General features: G+C 42.5%; 1 protein-coding gene across 2 annotated transcripts; it reads right to left on the bottom strand.

The window, feature by feature from the left end:
- Positions 1 to 5,592: 5,592 nt before the first annotated feature.
- kynu (kynureninase) lies at positions 5,593 to 15,350 on the bottom strand. Of its 2 annotated transcripts, XM_083938178.1 has the most exons (15): positions 14,969 to 15,350; positions 13,733 to 14,177; positions 13,067 to 13,253; positions 12,452 to 12,572; positions 12,287 to 12,369; positions 11,788 to 11,849; positions 11,559 to 11,630; positions 11,200 to 11,274; positions 10,438 to 10,584; positions 9,452 to 9,550; positions 9,274 to 9,347; positions 9,106 to 9,158; positions 7,393 to 7,478; positions 6,251 to 6,481; positions 5,593 to 5,895 (listed from the first exon to the last, which is right to left on the bottom strand). In XM_083938178.1, the coding sequence occupies exons 2-15, from the start codon at positions 13,880 to 13,882 to the stop codon at positions 5,776 to 5,778; spliced, it is 1,560 nt and encodes a 519-aa protein (XP_083794304.1). In that variant the 5' UTR covers positions 13,883 to 14,177; positions 14,969 to 15,350; the 3' UTR covers positions 5,593 to 5,775. The 2 variants fall into 2 exon arrangements, with proteins under 2 accessions (XP_083794304.1, XP_083794305.1); XM_083938179.1 differs by lacking the exon at positions 13,733 to 14,177 and having other exon boundaries at positions 14,969 to 15,345.
- Positions 15,351 to 16,524: the final 1,174 nt, after the last annotated feature.

Below are 16,524 nucleotides of genomic sequence, written 5' to 3'. Positions count from 1 at the left end.
TTGGTGGAGCATTAAATCAACACAACTCACCAATGTGCTGCAGGCACGACATAAAAATACAATCCTGTGAAAATCCACATGTGACAATGCCGCACATGTTATGGTATGTTTACTCAAGTGAACACAGGCATCTGCTTTAGAGACAATGGCAAGGCAAATTACAGACACTAGGATCCACTTGATATGCATCGGCACCTTGTTGGAACAGCAGAAGTCTTCTTCAAATGTGTTTTCCTTTGGTCACACCCTTTTCAAAACATTTCACACAGATCTAATGGAAAAAAGATGAACTACTATAGATTGACTGTGTTAACCAAAGGGAAAACATGTATTCACAACTGATTGAAATTACTTTTAAGATGATTAATCTCTAATGCGACTGTGTGAAACACTTTGCACAATTCTTCACTAAGTCATCAGTCAAGAATGAATGGACACATTTATATAAATAAATATACATTTATATAAATATATATATATAAATAAATAAATAAATATATATATATCTATATATATATATATAGATATATATATAAAATATGTTTCCTCAGGAGGGGGGGCTGGAGTCTCCCTTAGAGAGAGGGGGAGAAGTTCAGCCATCCGTGAGGAACTCGGAGTAGGGCCGCGGCTCCTTTGCGTTGAAAGGAGCCAGTTCAGGTGGTTCAGGATCATCTAGTAAGGATGCCACCTGGCGTCTTTAGGGTCCCCTCTAGAGCTGCTGCCCCGCGACCGGATCACGGAAAAACGGTTGAAAAAAAAAAAAAAGATGTGGATCTAGGTAAAACCATCTTTAGCTTGGCATTTTGGGGCAGTTCAGGTGGTTCAGGATCATCTTGTAAGGATGAACCCTGGCGTCTTTGGGGTCCCTTGCTAGAGCTGCTTCCCCGCGACCGGATCTTTAGCTTGGCATTTTGGGGCTGAACAGGCTCGGTGCCAGGTCTTGTTGCACAACACAGACTCAGAAAACAATACAGGCGCAAACAGATTGCTGACATTCTTTCATAATGAGCTTGCCTTTTATATCACAAGGTGAATAGGTGTGTTCAAATAAGGTAACGCTACAGAATGTACTCTGTGGTCGAAGAAGTATTTAGGTCATTCACTGGAGTAAATGTCTTCTGGGAAAAAGAAGGGGTCATTGACAAATCACAATATTACAGGCTCTATCCCCAGGACTCAACCCCCGCTTATATGCACTCCCAAAAATCCATAAAGAAGGAGCCCCGCTCAGGCCCATTGTCAGCAGCATAAACTCGGTCACTTGCAACATTGCCAAGCACATAGCCAATATCCTGGCACCACCCAACACCACATCCAAAAGTCCGGGACTTAAAAATGGATCAAGATGAAACCATGGTGTCCTACGACGTGACTTCCCTGTTCACTTGTATTCCAACCATGGAGGCTCTGGCCACAGTAAGAGAGCAGCTCACACAGGAATTTAATGCCATTTTTTACAGATAGGAACACGGCTGTTCCATGGGTTCAACAGTAGCCTCTATTGTGGCAAATCTATACATGGAGGAGGTAGATGACAAGGCTTTGAACTCCTTCAAAGGAATAACCCAGAGCCATGGGTTCAGGTATGTGGACGACACATGGGTTCAAATCAAATCCAAAGAGGTGCAAACTTTTACTGAACATATAAATAATGATGTTAACCTGCCGTGATTCGTGTAGGAGAGCAGAAAGGACATTTTAAAGGTGTCTGTGTTCAGCTTGCTGCTTTAATTTACTGTCATGTTAGGTTACTGCAGATAAAGCCCCACTTCCTGATTTTGCAGGTTCTCAATGAAAGCATTTGATGAACAAAACAAAGGGGGTCTTTTATTGTGAAGAATGTATAGGAAATAAATGTGCTTGATGACAACAATGTCCACATCCTGGACAGAGAGGACAGATGGTTTGAAAGAGGAGTAAAAGAAGCATCTGTGCAAAAGTAGAGAAACCATCTCTAAACGAAGGAGGGCTGAGACACCACTTATCTCCAATTTACAATGCTGCCCTTTCATCCCTTCATTCAACAATCTAACCTCAAAGAACAACTGTTCACAAATGTCCTCCTGTGACCCCGACTGTCGTTAAGACTCAATAGAGCACTAACCAAGTCCAGACCTACTTCACACCAAGGACTGGACCAGGACCAGGACCAGGACCAGGCAGGGACTGGACTAGCACTAATGAAGTCCAAACCTACTTTCCACCAACGACTGTCACTCTAACGACGGTCTTTGGCACTTTGGAGCACAAAGGGTTCCAGTGACATCATCGGCCTTGTGAGAGGTTAAATACCTGGATCTCACACCAGTTAGTTGGTCCAGTCCCAGCCTGGTCCTGGTCCTGGTCCAGTCCCAGCCTGGTCAGATGCGTACATGACCTGATGAAGCCTCTTGGATGAGAGGTGAAACGTCTTCCTAGACAAATAACCAAGTCCAGTTGCTTTGGACTGGAATTGCTTTGAGGATGAAAATGTGCTTGTGCATTTCACTACATTTCATCAACCTCAAAATAAGGTTATTGTCCTCCAACGCTGGGCCTTGGGGCGGCTGCAAAAAAAATCGCCATAGAGCTCAATAAGTGCATCTGCAGCTGCATACGGAACAAACGGACACATCTTCAACGTTATGATAATAACATCCAGAACACAGGATTCCCTTTCAGTGGTTTCTGTGACAGACTTTAAAAATAATAATGTTTAAAAATACAAAAACAGCCCAAATACACAGAGCTACAGGCTTGTATAGAAAGCGTCTGAATAAAGACTTACTTCCTCTCACACACAGGGCGTCAGTTGAGTCACATACCCGTTCTCACTGCAATCTGAATGTGGACACATGTGGCCTGAACCAACTCCGAATGTGTTTTCACCTGTACTTAGAGCCGTCCACTTGTGATCAGATCACTCAGACCACATGTTGATACCAAATGGAGACAGGGTCGAGGATGGAGTTACCCCTTACCATCGACGTGAAGAAGGTGCCAGGTTTGACGTTCCTGATGCCTCGCCTGTACATAAAACTGAAGAGACCAAAAATAGTGTCCCTTCACATGCATTCAACAGGCACGTCATTTGGTTTGGCAGGACTAGAGGAGACACACACGCAAGAAAACAATACATACATCATTAAAACATTCTTTTCTGTCATTGCTTTCTTTGATTCATGAGGTGAACAGCTTGGGATCGGATCACTCAGACCACATGTTGATATCAAATGGAAACAGGGTTGAAGACGGAGTTGGCCTCACGCCCCTTACCATCGACGTGAAGAAGGTGCCAGGTTTGACGTTCCTGATGCCTCGCCTGTTCATAAAACACATGCATTCAACAGGCACACCAATTGATTTGGCAGGAGTAGATGACTAACACACACACACACACACACACACACACACACATCAATTAAAAAATTCTCTTCTGTCAGGGCTTTTTATTTATGAGGGGAACAGGTTCATCAAACAAAGAGTAAATATAAATCCAAAGCAATATTTCTCACAGACGACGCTACAGTGCTTACACTTTGGTTGAATACGTATTAAGGTAATGTACTGATGTAGAACAGTCCTGCATTCGAAAACTAGTCAAAAGTATTAGGAGGAATGTCTTTATAGGTATTGATTGTGCAGTAAAGTGATTTCCTCGTCTGGATTCATATTGCTGATTTAGGAATTTGTAGGTTGCAATGTACTGCTGTAGATGTTGAATGTTTAGCTCATTTTCAAAGGAAAACATTAATAGAGCAGAAAAAACACATTTTGTTTGACAGTCTTACCATCCAAGGCAGGCAAACTGGAGAAGTCAGGGTTGGAGCTGGCCTCATAACCCTTACCATGCTGACGTGACAAGGTGACAAGCTTGATGTTCCTGATAGACCCAAAAATAGAGTGTTCCTTATCATGCATTCAACAGGCACGTCATTTGGTTTGGCAGGACTAGAGGAGACACACACACAAGAAAACAATACATACATCATTAAAACATTCTTTACTGTCACTGCTTTTTTTGATTCATGAGGTGAACAGCTTATGATCGAATCACTCAGACCACATGTTGATATCAAATGGAAACAGGGTTGAAGACGGAGTTGGCCTCACTCCCCATACCATCGACGTGAAGAAGGTGCCAGGTTTGACGTTCCTGATGCCTCGCCTGTACATAAAACTGAAGAGACCAAAAATAGCGTCCCTTCATTGATTTGGCAGGAGTAAATGACTGACACACACACACACACACAAATCAATTAAAACATTCTTTTCTGTCAGGGCTTTTTTGATTTATGAGGACAACAGGTTTGTCCAACAAAGAGTAAATGTATTTCCAAATAAATATTTCTCACAGGTGACGCTACAGTTTGTACTCTGTGGTTGAAGAAATATTACTGCAAGAGAACAAACAACAGTCCTGCATTCGAACGTTTAACTAGTGAAAAGTATACAAGTATTGTGAGCAAAATGTACTTAAAGTACTTGTTAGTAGTAATGATTGTGCAGTAAAATGTCCCTTTCAGTGTTTTCCGTCTCTGGATTCATATTGCTGATTAATTCATGTGTAGGTCCTTATTTACTGCTGAAGGTTGTTCTCATTTGAACTCCTTTACATAGTTTTGGGAAACATTCAAATAGAGTATGGTTCCTCAAAACTCTCGGCTAAATGTAGTTACTTTGCAGGAACCTCTATATCAGGGGAACCGGCCCGGCAAAGGGTCCAGTCCGGTCCAAGGGAGGACTTTGCAAAGTTTAAAAATTAGCAACTGAACTGCAATTTTTCAATAAAAGTGCTGGAGCTGCCGGGGTTCTTCTGCTGTCAGGTCGACTCCTATTTATGAGGATGGACGCATTAAACCAAACCACGGCCTCTGATCTGTTCCTAACCAAGTGGTTTCCATGGCTAACCCTGACCGTCACCTTTGGTCGGCTAACATCGGCCGTGTGACAGTGCTCTTGGTGCAGACACCAATAATAAGCATGCAGAATCAGGCCTGACCCTGCAGGAACCCGCTGTCCAAACCCAACTCAAACCCGAACCACGGCAGCAGTTTTGTGCCCAAACTCAATTTGAATTTCAACTTTAAATGTCATTAAATATAGATTTTATAATATTTAGGATTATAAGAGGCTTCATGATGTCTTGTTTAAATACAGTAGTATTCACAATGTACTTTTTTGCACTAAAACAAAAAGAAAAATTCTAGGTTATGCTGTGACTGTACTGGTCCAAATTGGGCCGTTGTGGCCCCTGAACTAAAATGAGTTTGACACCCCTGCTCTATATTAACAGTATCTGCCGTCGCTTAATCAATAATTTAGGTTTTCTCCAGTCACACAACACATCTACACCATCAAACTTAAAACAATACAGGACTGCCACCTCCTGTCACACGCAGGAAACTTGAGCGTGTGCTGGCAGGACCCTTCATCACGCAGAATCTGTAGCTAAAGACTGAGAAAACGTTTCTGTTACAGCCACAAATCATCTCTGACTCTGTTTTACTCTTTAGTTGCCTTTTTATAACGGCCAGTCTCATCATTTAAAGTGACATAGTACAGAGTGAATGATCATTAATAATCACACAGTGCTCAAGCTTTGAAGGACATATTATCTTTAAATGAAAGATTACAGGTTTTGTTGTTTCAAGTACAATCATCATGAAATACTCTCAATTATACCAACTTTTACAATATGTGTGAAGATTATATATATATATATATATATATAAAGCAGTCAGTGCATTTAGTGAGTTTGGATATTTCCATAGTAAAGCACCGTCCTGTCTGCATTCACTGGCTGCTGACAGACAGAGCTGATCCAAGTGTTTCTATGAAGCGATGAACGTCGTCGAAGGAGTTGTAGAGCGGCACCGGAGCGACTCGCAGCACGTTGGGCTCCCTCATGTCACACTGAACGACACCAAAGCACGACGTTAATGTTTATGAAGAGAAACAAATCTACCGCAGAATGTTTTCACGCGGGTAGAGTACTGTAGACTGAGTGAACCTGGTGCTTTCTAAACACATGATGCACTATGATGAACTAACACTGGTTATATATAATGTTAAGTTTGAATATGAAAAAGCAATAATACAAATAATGTATCTGATTTAAACAAACATGATAATTGTAATGCTTGCAATTATGTGTCCCAAGAACAAAGAACATCATGTTGTTTAGTATGTTTACGATAGAGATCACAAACTACGGCCTCTAATCTCAGACTCTTGCTCTTCCTCCTCTATTGTACAGCATCATACTCACAGCAACTCCCCTCTTCTCCAACTCCTGGAAGATCTTCCTGATGGGAACCGAGAAGGAGAGTGAGAGCTGACAGCCTCTCTGCTGAGGGTCCGACGGCGTGATGATGTAGACTTCTGGTTTTTGAGGCTGAGTGGCGTCCTTGCTGTAATAATGCTGGATCAGATACTCCAGGTAGCCGGTCAACAGAAGGGACTTTGTGCGCAGATCCTGCATGCTGGTCCTGTTAAACACCTATTTCAAAAAGAAAATGATGTCAAAGTAAATCACTTCTCACAAAGCCTTTTGTCATCTGATGTTTTATCTTGTTGATGTGCAGTGAAAAACAGTTTTTACACAAACGTAAAGATCTAGTATTCCTTGTGTGGGGAACCTCTGGACTCTTGGATGAGAGGTGAAACCTCTTCCTAGACAAATAACCAAGACCAGTGGCTTTCTACTAAACTTTCTTTGGGGATAATGACAACCTGGACACATGAGAACATTCACAGGCTCCCTTGTGTTTGCATTTCATGCTCAATAAACCATATAAAACCACTTTATTGTCTGAAGAATACCTTTTTTTTTCAACCTTTGTTGGAAAGGGGGCTGTATTTATTAAAAAGTTCAAGTTCTAGATCATCTCATCTCATCTTTAGCCTCTTATCCGGGGTCGCGGGGCAGCAGCTTTACCAGGGGACCCCAAACTTCCCTTTCCCGGGCCACATTAACCAGCTCTAACTGGGGGATCCTGAGGCGTTCCCAGGCCAGTGTGGAGATCTAATCTCTCCACCTGGTCCTGGGTCTTCCCCGAGGCCTCCTCCCAGCTGGACGTGCCTGGAACACCTCCCTAGGGAGGCGCCCAGGGTTCATCCTTACCAGATGATCCTGAACCACCTCAACTGGCTCCTTTCAACGCAAAGGAGCAGCGGCTCTACTCCGAGTTCCTCACGGATGCTGAACTTCTCCCCCTCTCTCTAAGGGAGACTCCAGCCCCCCTCCTGAGGAAACACATTTCAGCCGCTTGTACCGGTGTGCCGCCCCAGGGGGCATCCTAACTAGATGCCCGAACCACCTCAACTGGCTCTAGATGTTTTATAAAAATCATGAATGAAAAATGGAGTTGAAACCATTTTTTGGGAGTGGCCTTCACGGCTTGGCAGTACCTCCAGACTGGCCTGCAGGGGGCAGACCAGCAGGATGGGCTGGTTCGACAGTCTGAAGCCACTCACTCCAGGCTGCAGCTCCAACACTGAGGAAGATAAAAATAAGTTTATTATAGTGAACAGTTTATAGCACATTTCAGAGATGAGCTCAAAAGGACTTTAAATAAAACATTAGAAGCATTGAGATTCGATTCAAATACAAAAGGGCTTGACACTAACTTTTTGGATCACCGGCCACTGTGGCTAGTGGTTTTCATAGCCACTCAGCATCCTCACGATAGCCATAATTTTGTATATATAGTATAAACAAGAAAAACTAGCCTATATAGTTGTAGCTGTGTTGCACGGTATGCTCTAAAATGTATGTCACGACATCATTGGAAGCATAGACGGTAGTTTTACTATATAAAGGGTTATATACTGAACCTCTTTGTTTGAGGCTTTTGTATTTTCTGTCCATGTTACTGTAGCCCAGCAGAATAAACCCGCTCAGGACACAAAAATCCCTCTTTTGGTTTTTTTTATTCTGAATGAAAAAATTATAAATTTTACCTAGAACTCCAGTTAAAGTTACTTTGCAATTAATATCAGAAATGACAGTTTTCAGGCTAGTGCTTGAGTGCAAGAATAACTACAGTGGCTTAGACTCGGACTTGACTCAACATATCCAGGAGTACAGCGTGCTTGTATTATACTGCCTCAGACTCAATACTCAGGACACAATTATGTAGGTCTGCATATCTTCAAACTCTTCCACCCTGGGAAACACTGCATGTCCGCAGTGGGGTAAAAAACAAGATGGCGCTTCACTTCTGGTTTCAAGCCGTACCTCAAAAGGGGAGAGTGCCATCTAGTGACGTTAATGAGCAATAAGCTTTCCCACTCGGCTACATTACTTTATACTTTACTCCATTAAAATTCAGTGGAACTATTGGCCTTTTCCTCCACTACATTTATTTGATAACTTCAGTTACTAGACTCATTTACATGTTTGCTTCTTCACTGTTACACACTGGTTGCAGAGTTGTTTCAAAGCCTAAAGAGACATTGTGGCGGCGATTTCACCCTTTTTTAAGTGTAAGGAAGTTCAGCAGAAGACTCCTCGCACCCAGAGGCACCACAGAGCGCCACAGGAAGTCCTTCCTGTCTTTGGTAATTAAACTAAACAACGCATCCCTGAGAGTGTGTCACCTCCTCTCTGTGATACGGACTCAATCATAAACAATCTGTTCTTTGCACATTTTTACCATACTTTGCACATTATTACAGTACTTTTGATCCGTATTTATTACTATTGTAAATTTGATATTTTACGGGTTAACGGTTCGAATCCCGGCTTGGATCCTTCTGTGTGGAGTTTGCATGTTTTCTTCGGGTTCTCCGGTCCTGTGATAGACTGGCGTACTGTCCAGGGTGGACCCCGCCTCACGCCCAATGTCAGCTGGGATCGGCTCCAGCCCCCCCGCGATCCCGACAGCGACAAGCGGTTGAAGATGAATGAATGAATATATATATATACTGTTTTATATTCTGTTTTTACAAATCTGTATCTGTATAATATTGTTATTTGCTACAAAAATAATGTTATTATATTATTATTATTAAAGTATTTCTGATTCTGATTCCTTAGACAACAACCACAGCTCTTAAACACATCAATCGGCTTCAGAAAGGTGAAGCTTAGGAGGTTATAAAAACCATTATTTCCTTTACCGTTATTCATCTGGAAACGAGTCTTCAGGTCATGTCCCCACCATCCCAACAGCCTGCAGGAGACAGTGACGGATGAAGAAAAGGATGTGATTAAGCAGTTTGGAGAGAACAGATTTAATCATTAAATATACAAGTTTCTCCTTCAAGTTGTTTTATTAAAGGCCTCACGCAGGTTTGATGGTGTCTCTGTGATTCTTGTGGATAAACGCCCCGGCGAGACCACCAGCACCTGAATTTATATACTGTGAGAAGACAGTCAGCAGTTAAACATGTGTTGTCCAAGTGTATTGGTGTTTAATTTAATTTAATTCTGTGGGAAATTGACAAAAACACTGTCAGTCAGGACCTTGTAGGAGCACCAGCAGGCAAAGTCGACCCCCCATTCGTGCAGCTTCAGTTCGGCGTTCCCCGCAGCGTGGGCACAATCAAAACCCACGTAACAGCCCTGTTAAAACAACTATTATTAATTGAATGAATGAATGAATGCTTTATTGTGCATGTGAAAAATAAATTACACTTGAACCCTTTGTGTTTTGAAAAGGAGCAGGAAGAAGCATTAGCGTATTAATTCCTACCCCTTCTCCACTTAGTACCTAGTACTATAAGTCATCTTACTTCCTGTGTATCCTGGTTTTTATTTGTTTTTTAATACGCTCAACAAAACAAACAATAACCGCTTGTGTAAAAATAAATAAATGACAAGTATGGCAAACTGTGAGAACCCTAGTGTGTGTGCAGGACGGGTTTAGAAACCCCTGGGTTCCTGTGGCTGTCGGCCTTCTTAACGATTAACAGCACTGTGGTCACTTTAACTCCTTATTTTATCCAGTTTTTATCCAGTGAGGCACTGTTGCACTTTGTTGATTGATGATTGTTAATTATTGTCCCATGTCACTCATGTCGTTGTGTAATCCAGCTCTTTGTCATCGTGTGTGTCATTATTGTAAGGTAAGGTAAGGTAACTTTTATTGTACCCAAGGGTAGATTTGGTTGCAGGTTACTGTTGTTTTTGCTGCTGTCAGGACTGCAAATTGCTCTCCCCAGGGACAATAAAGATCTCTTGACTTGACCTCCTTTCAACTACTTTATATTCTGCAAGATATAATCTATATAGATGACATTCATATTTTGTAATAACACTCTGAGCCTGCATTGGAATGTATAACTAAATTTGTCCACATTTGTACCAGAGCAGAAACATAAAGTACTTTAGTAAATAATCATGCCACCGCTCATGAACATGCAGGAACATATTCTATTCCTTGAATGAAGGTTTGAGCAGTTGATGAATACAAAGAGGGGGGAATAGATTCATCCATGTTTGCGTGTTACCTTCCTGTGGCCAGCCTTAGTGATGGTGGCCATGTCGAACAGCTGGCCGGTGTAATACTGAACTCCGCTGAACATCACCACAGCGATGGAGTCGCCCTCCTTCTCGATCACCTCCAGGATGTCCTCAGTTCTCAGAGTCTCTTCTCCCTGAAACATCGAGCACATTAATATCACAGCACTTTCTAAATGTAGTGGTGTGTGCAGGCCTGCGGGGTCACGCCTTGCCCTGAGTTGCACTCTTTAGGTAGGTGCTTTTAAGGTGATTTCAAATGACTGTGTTGCATCACTCCTGCGTGGAGTGGTGTGACGAGCTCTCCCTTCACATAATGAGTACATTTGAGTGACGTAGCTTTAGCAAGCAGGGTATGATAACTACCTGAGGTAAATATTATCACGTTAATCACTGCTTTAAACCTGTCTTTAATACGTAATCTTTCTGAATTGCAGGTTGTCAGCTGCTGTTTAGTCTTAGTTTAGTTGTTTTGGGTTTGAATAACTTTGTTAGTGCCCCCGGTGGCACCCTGCCTGTTTGGTTTGCTTGTATTTTAATTTACCAACTGGTTTATTGTTTTGATTTTTGATAAACATTTTCTATCGCAATTTGATTAAACATTGCATTTCTAACCATGGCGGCGTTGCCGGTGAGTTAGACTCTGGTGGCCTTTCAACACAAACACCATGACAGGAGCAGGCATGAAACATTTGCCATTAAGAGGTAAGCTTGTAAATATGGAGTGTGTGTAAAGTGAGTGGTTGCAGTACCGGTCTGGGTGACACCAGCAGCATGCTCTGCTCAGGGTCGAATCCTCGCAGTCGGATCTGAGACTCGACAGCGTACTGAGGACAGAAGTTAGAGGAACACTCAACACGAGGGTGGGAATCGTTTGCTGCATTCATGCCCTCTCACTGCTCTGAAAGTTTCCAGCTAATGCAAGCGTTTTATCTTCTTTAAGGAAATGGTGACTTATTGAAGCAACAATTTTGCAGCAGTTTTACAACAACCATTTAGTAAAAATGGATCTGTACATAAACACAAAAACATCCCAGCAGCAAAAGGAAGTCTTTCATTGAAAACTGGTGTTTTAGCCTCAGCATGTTGGACCTTGACCCGGTTTGCTCACATGGTCTGAAGGAAAGGCCTTGTCCTCCAGAAGGATTTTGTGCCGAGCTGTTGTGGGTTTGTAGAAGGAAAGCTGCAGAATAACGACATGAAAGGACAGTTAGTGATTAATGAAGTAAATGAATGTTACAACATCCTGATATCCCGCCATTATCCGTACAATCTTTTGCATCTTGAGAACTTAAGACATCTACCAAATGTAAAGTGTTGTCATAAATGACTCGTGTTACCAGTAGAAGGTGTAAGTTAACTGTCAGGCCGTTCATCAGAGCCACCTCCTCAGGTTTAGCGCCTGTAAGAAACATCACAAATATGGATTTATGGGGAACTACACATGTCAGACCATTGTAAAAATGGCCATTAAAAACTAAACAATTCATCATTTAATCATAAACGTAATCAAAATATGTGTCTGTAATGGAAATAATAGTTAGTTGCAGCCCTGAATGATGTCACCAGGGCTCATGAACGCTGAGATATTAATCTGGAAATCATGGCTGAGCCTGGAAATGGACTGAAGATCAGAATCACACTATAACTAACATGTGTAGAAAATGTCAAAATGAACTCAAGAATGTGCATTGCAACTTACACGCTGGTGAACACAGACCATGTGTACATAAACACATTTGTTTAAAGACTTTCATCTGCACTTTGGACTCTACAAAAGGTGCAGTGACCTGAACAAGCTAAACAAGTGGATACAAATTCATTAAATACGTCTCTCACCAACAACCTTAGCCATGAGCTCCTCTATGTTGTTTTCAGCCCATGCCCAAGGTCGAGATCCTTCTGTGTGACCATGGACGCCCCTGTAAAGAGTTCATTATATGCACCGTAACTAAACATTGATGTTGTACTGAAATTCCTCGTTGAATATAAGAGTTGACATACGTTTTGGCCCATTTCTCCAGCTCCTCTTCCAGGTACTTCCTGGCCCTTTTGGGCTGAAGCCCCAACGAGTTTCCCACAAGGTAGATGCATTCCTTGGCTCCATCGACCAGTGAGAGATCAGCTACAGAAACACCAGACAGGGTCACCTAAACTGAGCTTCTCTGATACTGAACATCCATCCAGTACACTATATTTAGAATATTTTCAAAGCTTTGCCTTGCCCCCGGACAGCCCTTAATGACAGAAGAACCATTAACCACCTTAAACCATTATACACTCTCGTCAAAGCCACCAGACTCCATTGACAAAAGCTGTAACTTTAACTTACAGAGCTGTTGCTTTGATATAATAGCATAGCTTCAACAGCTTCACTTCCCCTCACATGAACTTTAACAAGGCTGTTTGACAGCAAAGTGAAGCTCCTAAAAAATGTAAATATATTGGCATCCATGTTGTCCCCGCCTATAGCAGTACATTGCTTCTGTATCTATCCTCCAAACTGGGAGCATGCCAAATGTTATCCACTGTAGGTAACAAACAGGTAATGGATAAGGAACTCATACATACACACTTCAAACAATCGGAGCTATCCTTTTAATGCACACACACACTCACAAGGAGGCAAATCTGCAACTTTTGGCACCAGGAATTCCTCCCTGAGATGCCTCAACTTGTCGTGTTTGTCAAGGTATGCAGCAACTTTTGCAGAGGTTGGACTGCAGCTCAGCTTCTCTGAAACGTGCTCGAAAGTTTCTTTGGGGGTTAAACCAACAAACGGGTCCATTGCAGTGGGATCGGGAGGCTGCAGAGAGAGGAAATACAGTTTATTAAACCAAATGGATGAAACATATTGTAAAGTTTTGGATGGAGATGGACAACATCCTCAAAGCCTTCTTCATTGATCTTCACACCCTGCTACCTGGCATGTGACAGAACTAACCAATCAGAAGCTAAGAGGACATAGACTGAGGTAAATGTAAGGAAAGCCACAGAGTCTTCAAGCTGCTGAAAAATATATTTAAATGAGTGAAATCTGATATTAATATTGTTAAGAATTTCCTGGGTGAGAGCAAAGACAATGTTCCTACCTCGGCTGAAGAATAAAGTTTATTCTATTGTATTCACCAGGTCTCCAGTCATATTTAAACAGTCTATATCCAGCTCTAAATATACAGTATGTTGTGTAGTTTTACTAAAACAGTTCAGTCTTAGTCAGTAACACTGAAAGTCAACCACATGACTAGTCATTCAAAAGAAAAGTGTAGTGAAAGCACAACTCACCGTGTGCAGAGGAGCCAAATCTGTCCACACACAGCCGTTAAGCTCGGCTCTGGAGATGCTCTTTGACCTCCTTTTGTTCAGCCTCAAGTTAATTATTGCTCCAATGAACCGACCAATGAGATAAAGACCCACCAATAACAGTCTTTCCATGTGAGCTGCATATCTGCTGTAGCTCTTGGATCAGACTCTTTCCTGTTATCAAAAGTCCTTCTGTGCAACAAACAGATAAGAGGAGACTTCCTCATTTCCGTGGTTCCACTTTCGCGTGTTAAAATCCAAACGTACAGTGTGAAGTTTCACGTGATGGCCTCAACTCTTCTGAAGTGCTTTTTTCCTCTCATGAAGCACAAGGGTGTCCACATACTTTTAAAATCGTTATAGTGCATGTAGACTATGGAGCCTTTCCAGTCAGATAAGACAGAACTTTATTCATCCCAAAGCAAATCTGTGTGCAAGAGATTACCCAAAAATAAGAGCAGTGAGATACATTTATTAAAAGAAGTTAACTAAAATAGTAGTGGTAATATGTGCGCGATGCTCAGGAAGTAATGAGTAATATTGCATATGATATTGATACCTACTAGAGCTTCAAGAGACAAATACAATGATTCTTTCAATTAATTAGTGTATTTTTTAAGTGGTAAACTATTGCTCAACATTGTTTTATAGTTTGCTAACACTAGCAACGATAAGCTACTGGTCCAAATCAAGGTGTGTGGTGTGTGTGTGTGTGTGTGTGTGTGTGTGTGTGTGTGTGTGTGTGTGTGTGTGTGTGTGTGTGTGTGTGTGTGTGTGTGTGTGTGTGTGTGTGTGTGTGTGTGTGTGTGTGTGTGTGTGTGTGTGTGTGTGTGGTTGTGCGTTACTAAACTTAACTGTCACCTTTAGACTAAACTTAACCGTCACCTTTAGTAAGTTGCACTTCCTCCTCAGAGTAGAAACAGCTCTGTAATCTCCATGAGCGTGACGCTAAAGCAGAGTTTCAGTTTTGTTCAATCAGAGAATATTTGGCTGGGTGAATATAATACCGGGTTCCAGCCCGGTGACGCTTGATAAAACGTCTCCAAAGCACAAAAAACAACCAGGGTTATTCTCGCGTGCGTGCGTGCGTGCGTGCGCGCGTGCGTGCGTGCGTCTTATGAGTTTGATTTTCCATTTGTAAAAAGAAGCAAGTGTCCAATTTTAAGTGCTCAAACTCCAGGGCCAAAACTGAATCACTGAGCAAATATACGCGCTCACCTTGATGTGAATGCTGGAGCGGCTTCTCCTGATGTCAGATGGCGGTGACACCACTTGCAGCTGGATTTCCAGGTTTGGGTCAAACCTGTTTGTCCTAAACAGAGGTGCAGACTTCAGTGCATGTCTCCTGAGAATGGCAAAATCCTCGGGACGTTGATTCAGTTTATAGAGCTGGAGCAGCGGAGGGTTGTCTTATCTAGTTGGAGCCTGTCATTGCTTTGCAGCTCAGTGACATCGTGTTGTAGGTTGTCCTATAAATCCTCTAGTTTCCCATCAGTTCCTTTTGTGCAAACAGATCAAACCAGTTGGTGGTTTGGAGACCAAGGATAACGTTTCCAAAGTCCTGAAAAAACTTCTCAGATGCCTGAAGCACTTTCCCATTCATTCAGGCATTTGACGTGTTAGAATCTGTTGCTCCTTTCCCGTTGCATTTGAGACATCGTTAATTTCCCCTAAAGCAGAAAAGCTGGTTTGGCAACACAGTCTCACTCCCAACGCGTCAAATACTGAAGATTGGGAGTGAGACTGTGTTGCACAGAGGGGGACGATAGGGAGCACAGAGGACTGACGCAGGACTTTGACTGGTGCCAGCGGACCTGTCTCCAGATCAATGCGGGGAAACAATGGTAAATGGTAAATGGACTTGTATTTATAAAGCGCCTTTCTAGTCTTCTGACTACTCAAGGCTCTTTCACAGTGTTTGTCACATTCACCCATTCACACAGAGATTCACACTGATGGCAGTGGACATCTACATACCATCTAATCTAACCATTCATACCACATTAACACAACCATGCACAGCAGGGGGGAGCAATTCGGGGTTCAGTGTCTTGACCAAGGACACTTCGACATGTGGACCGGGGGAGGTGGGGATCGAATCCAGGGAACGGACATCGAGATGGTGACATCTTCTAAGTACCTGAGTGTTCACCTGAACAATAAACTGGACTGGACACACAACACTACTGCACTTTAAAGGAAAGGCCAGAGCAGACTCTATCTGCACAGGAGACTGAGGTCTTTTTAGGTGCAGGGGGCCCTCCTGAAGACCCTTTATGACACTGTGGTGGCATCAGCCATTTTCCATGGAGTGGTCTGCTGGGGGAGCAGCATCTCCGCGGATGACAGGAAGAGACTTGACAGACTGATCAGGAAGGCCAGCTCTGTCCTGGGACGCCCCCTCGACTCTGTGGAGGTGGTGGGAGAGAGGAGGAGGATGACAAAGCTGTCATCCATGATGGAGAATGACTCCCACCTCCTGCAGGAAACTCTAACAGCACTGGAGCTCCTTCAGTGACAGGCTGCGTCACCCAAAGTGTGTGATGGAGCGTTACTGCAGGTCTTTCCTTCCTGCAGCTGTCAGACTGTACAAGCAGCACTGCTCCCAGCAGACCACACACACCAAAACAATAATTATAAATAACAACAATCACAGTATGCACTGCTTTTATTTTCTTCTGTGCCTAGTGTGATTCTGTATATATTGTTCCTGTTATTCTCATATTTTTTTATATTTCCTTGTGTTTATATTGTTCATATTTGTTTTTCTAGAT

Source organism: Echiichthys vipera (assembly GCF_963691815.1).
Source record: "Echiichthys vipera genome assembly, chromosome: 23".
Classification (NCBI taxonomy): domain Eukaryota; kingdom Metazoa; phylum Chordata; class Actinopteri; order Perciformes; family Trachinidae; genus Echiichthys; species Echiichthys vipera.
Note: the sequence above shows the minus strand (reverse complement) of the source record. Positions and strands in the feature narration are given on the sequence as shown.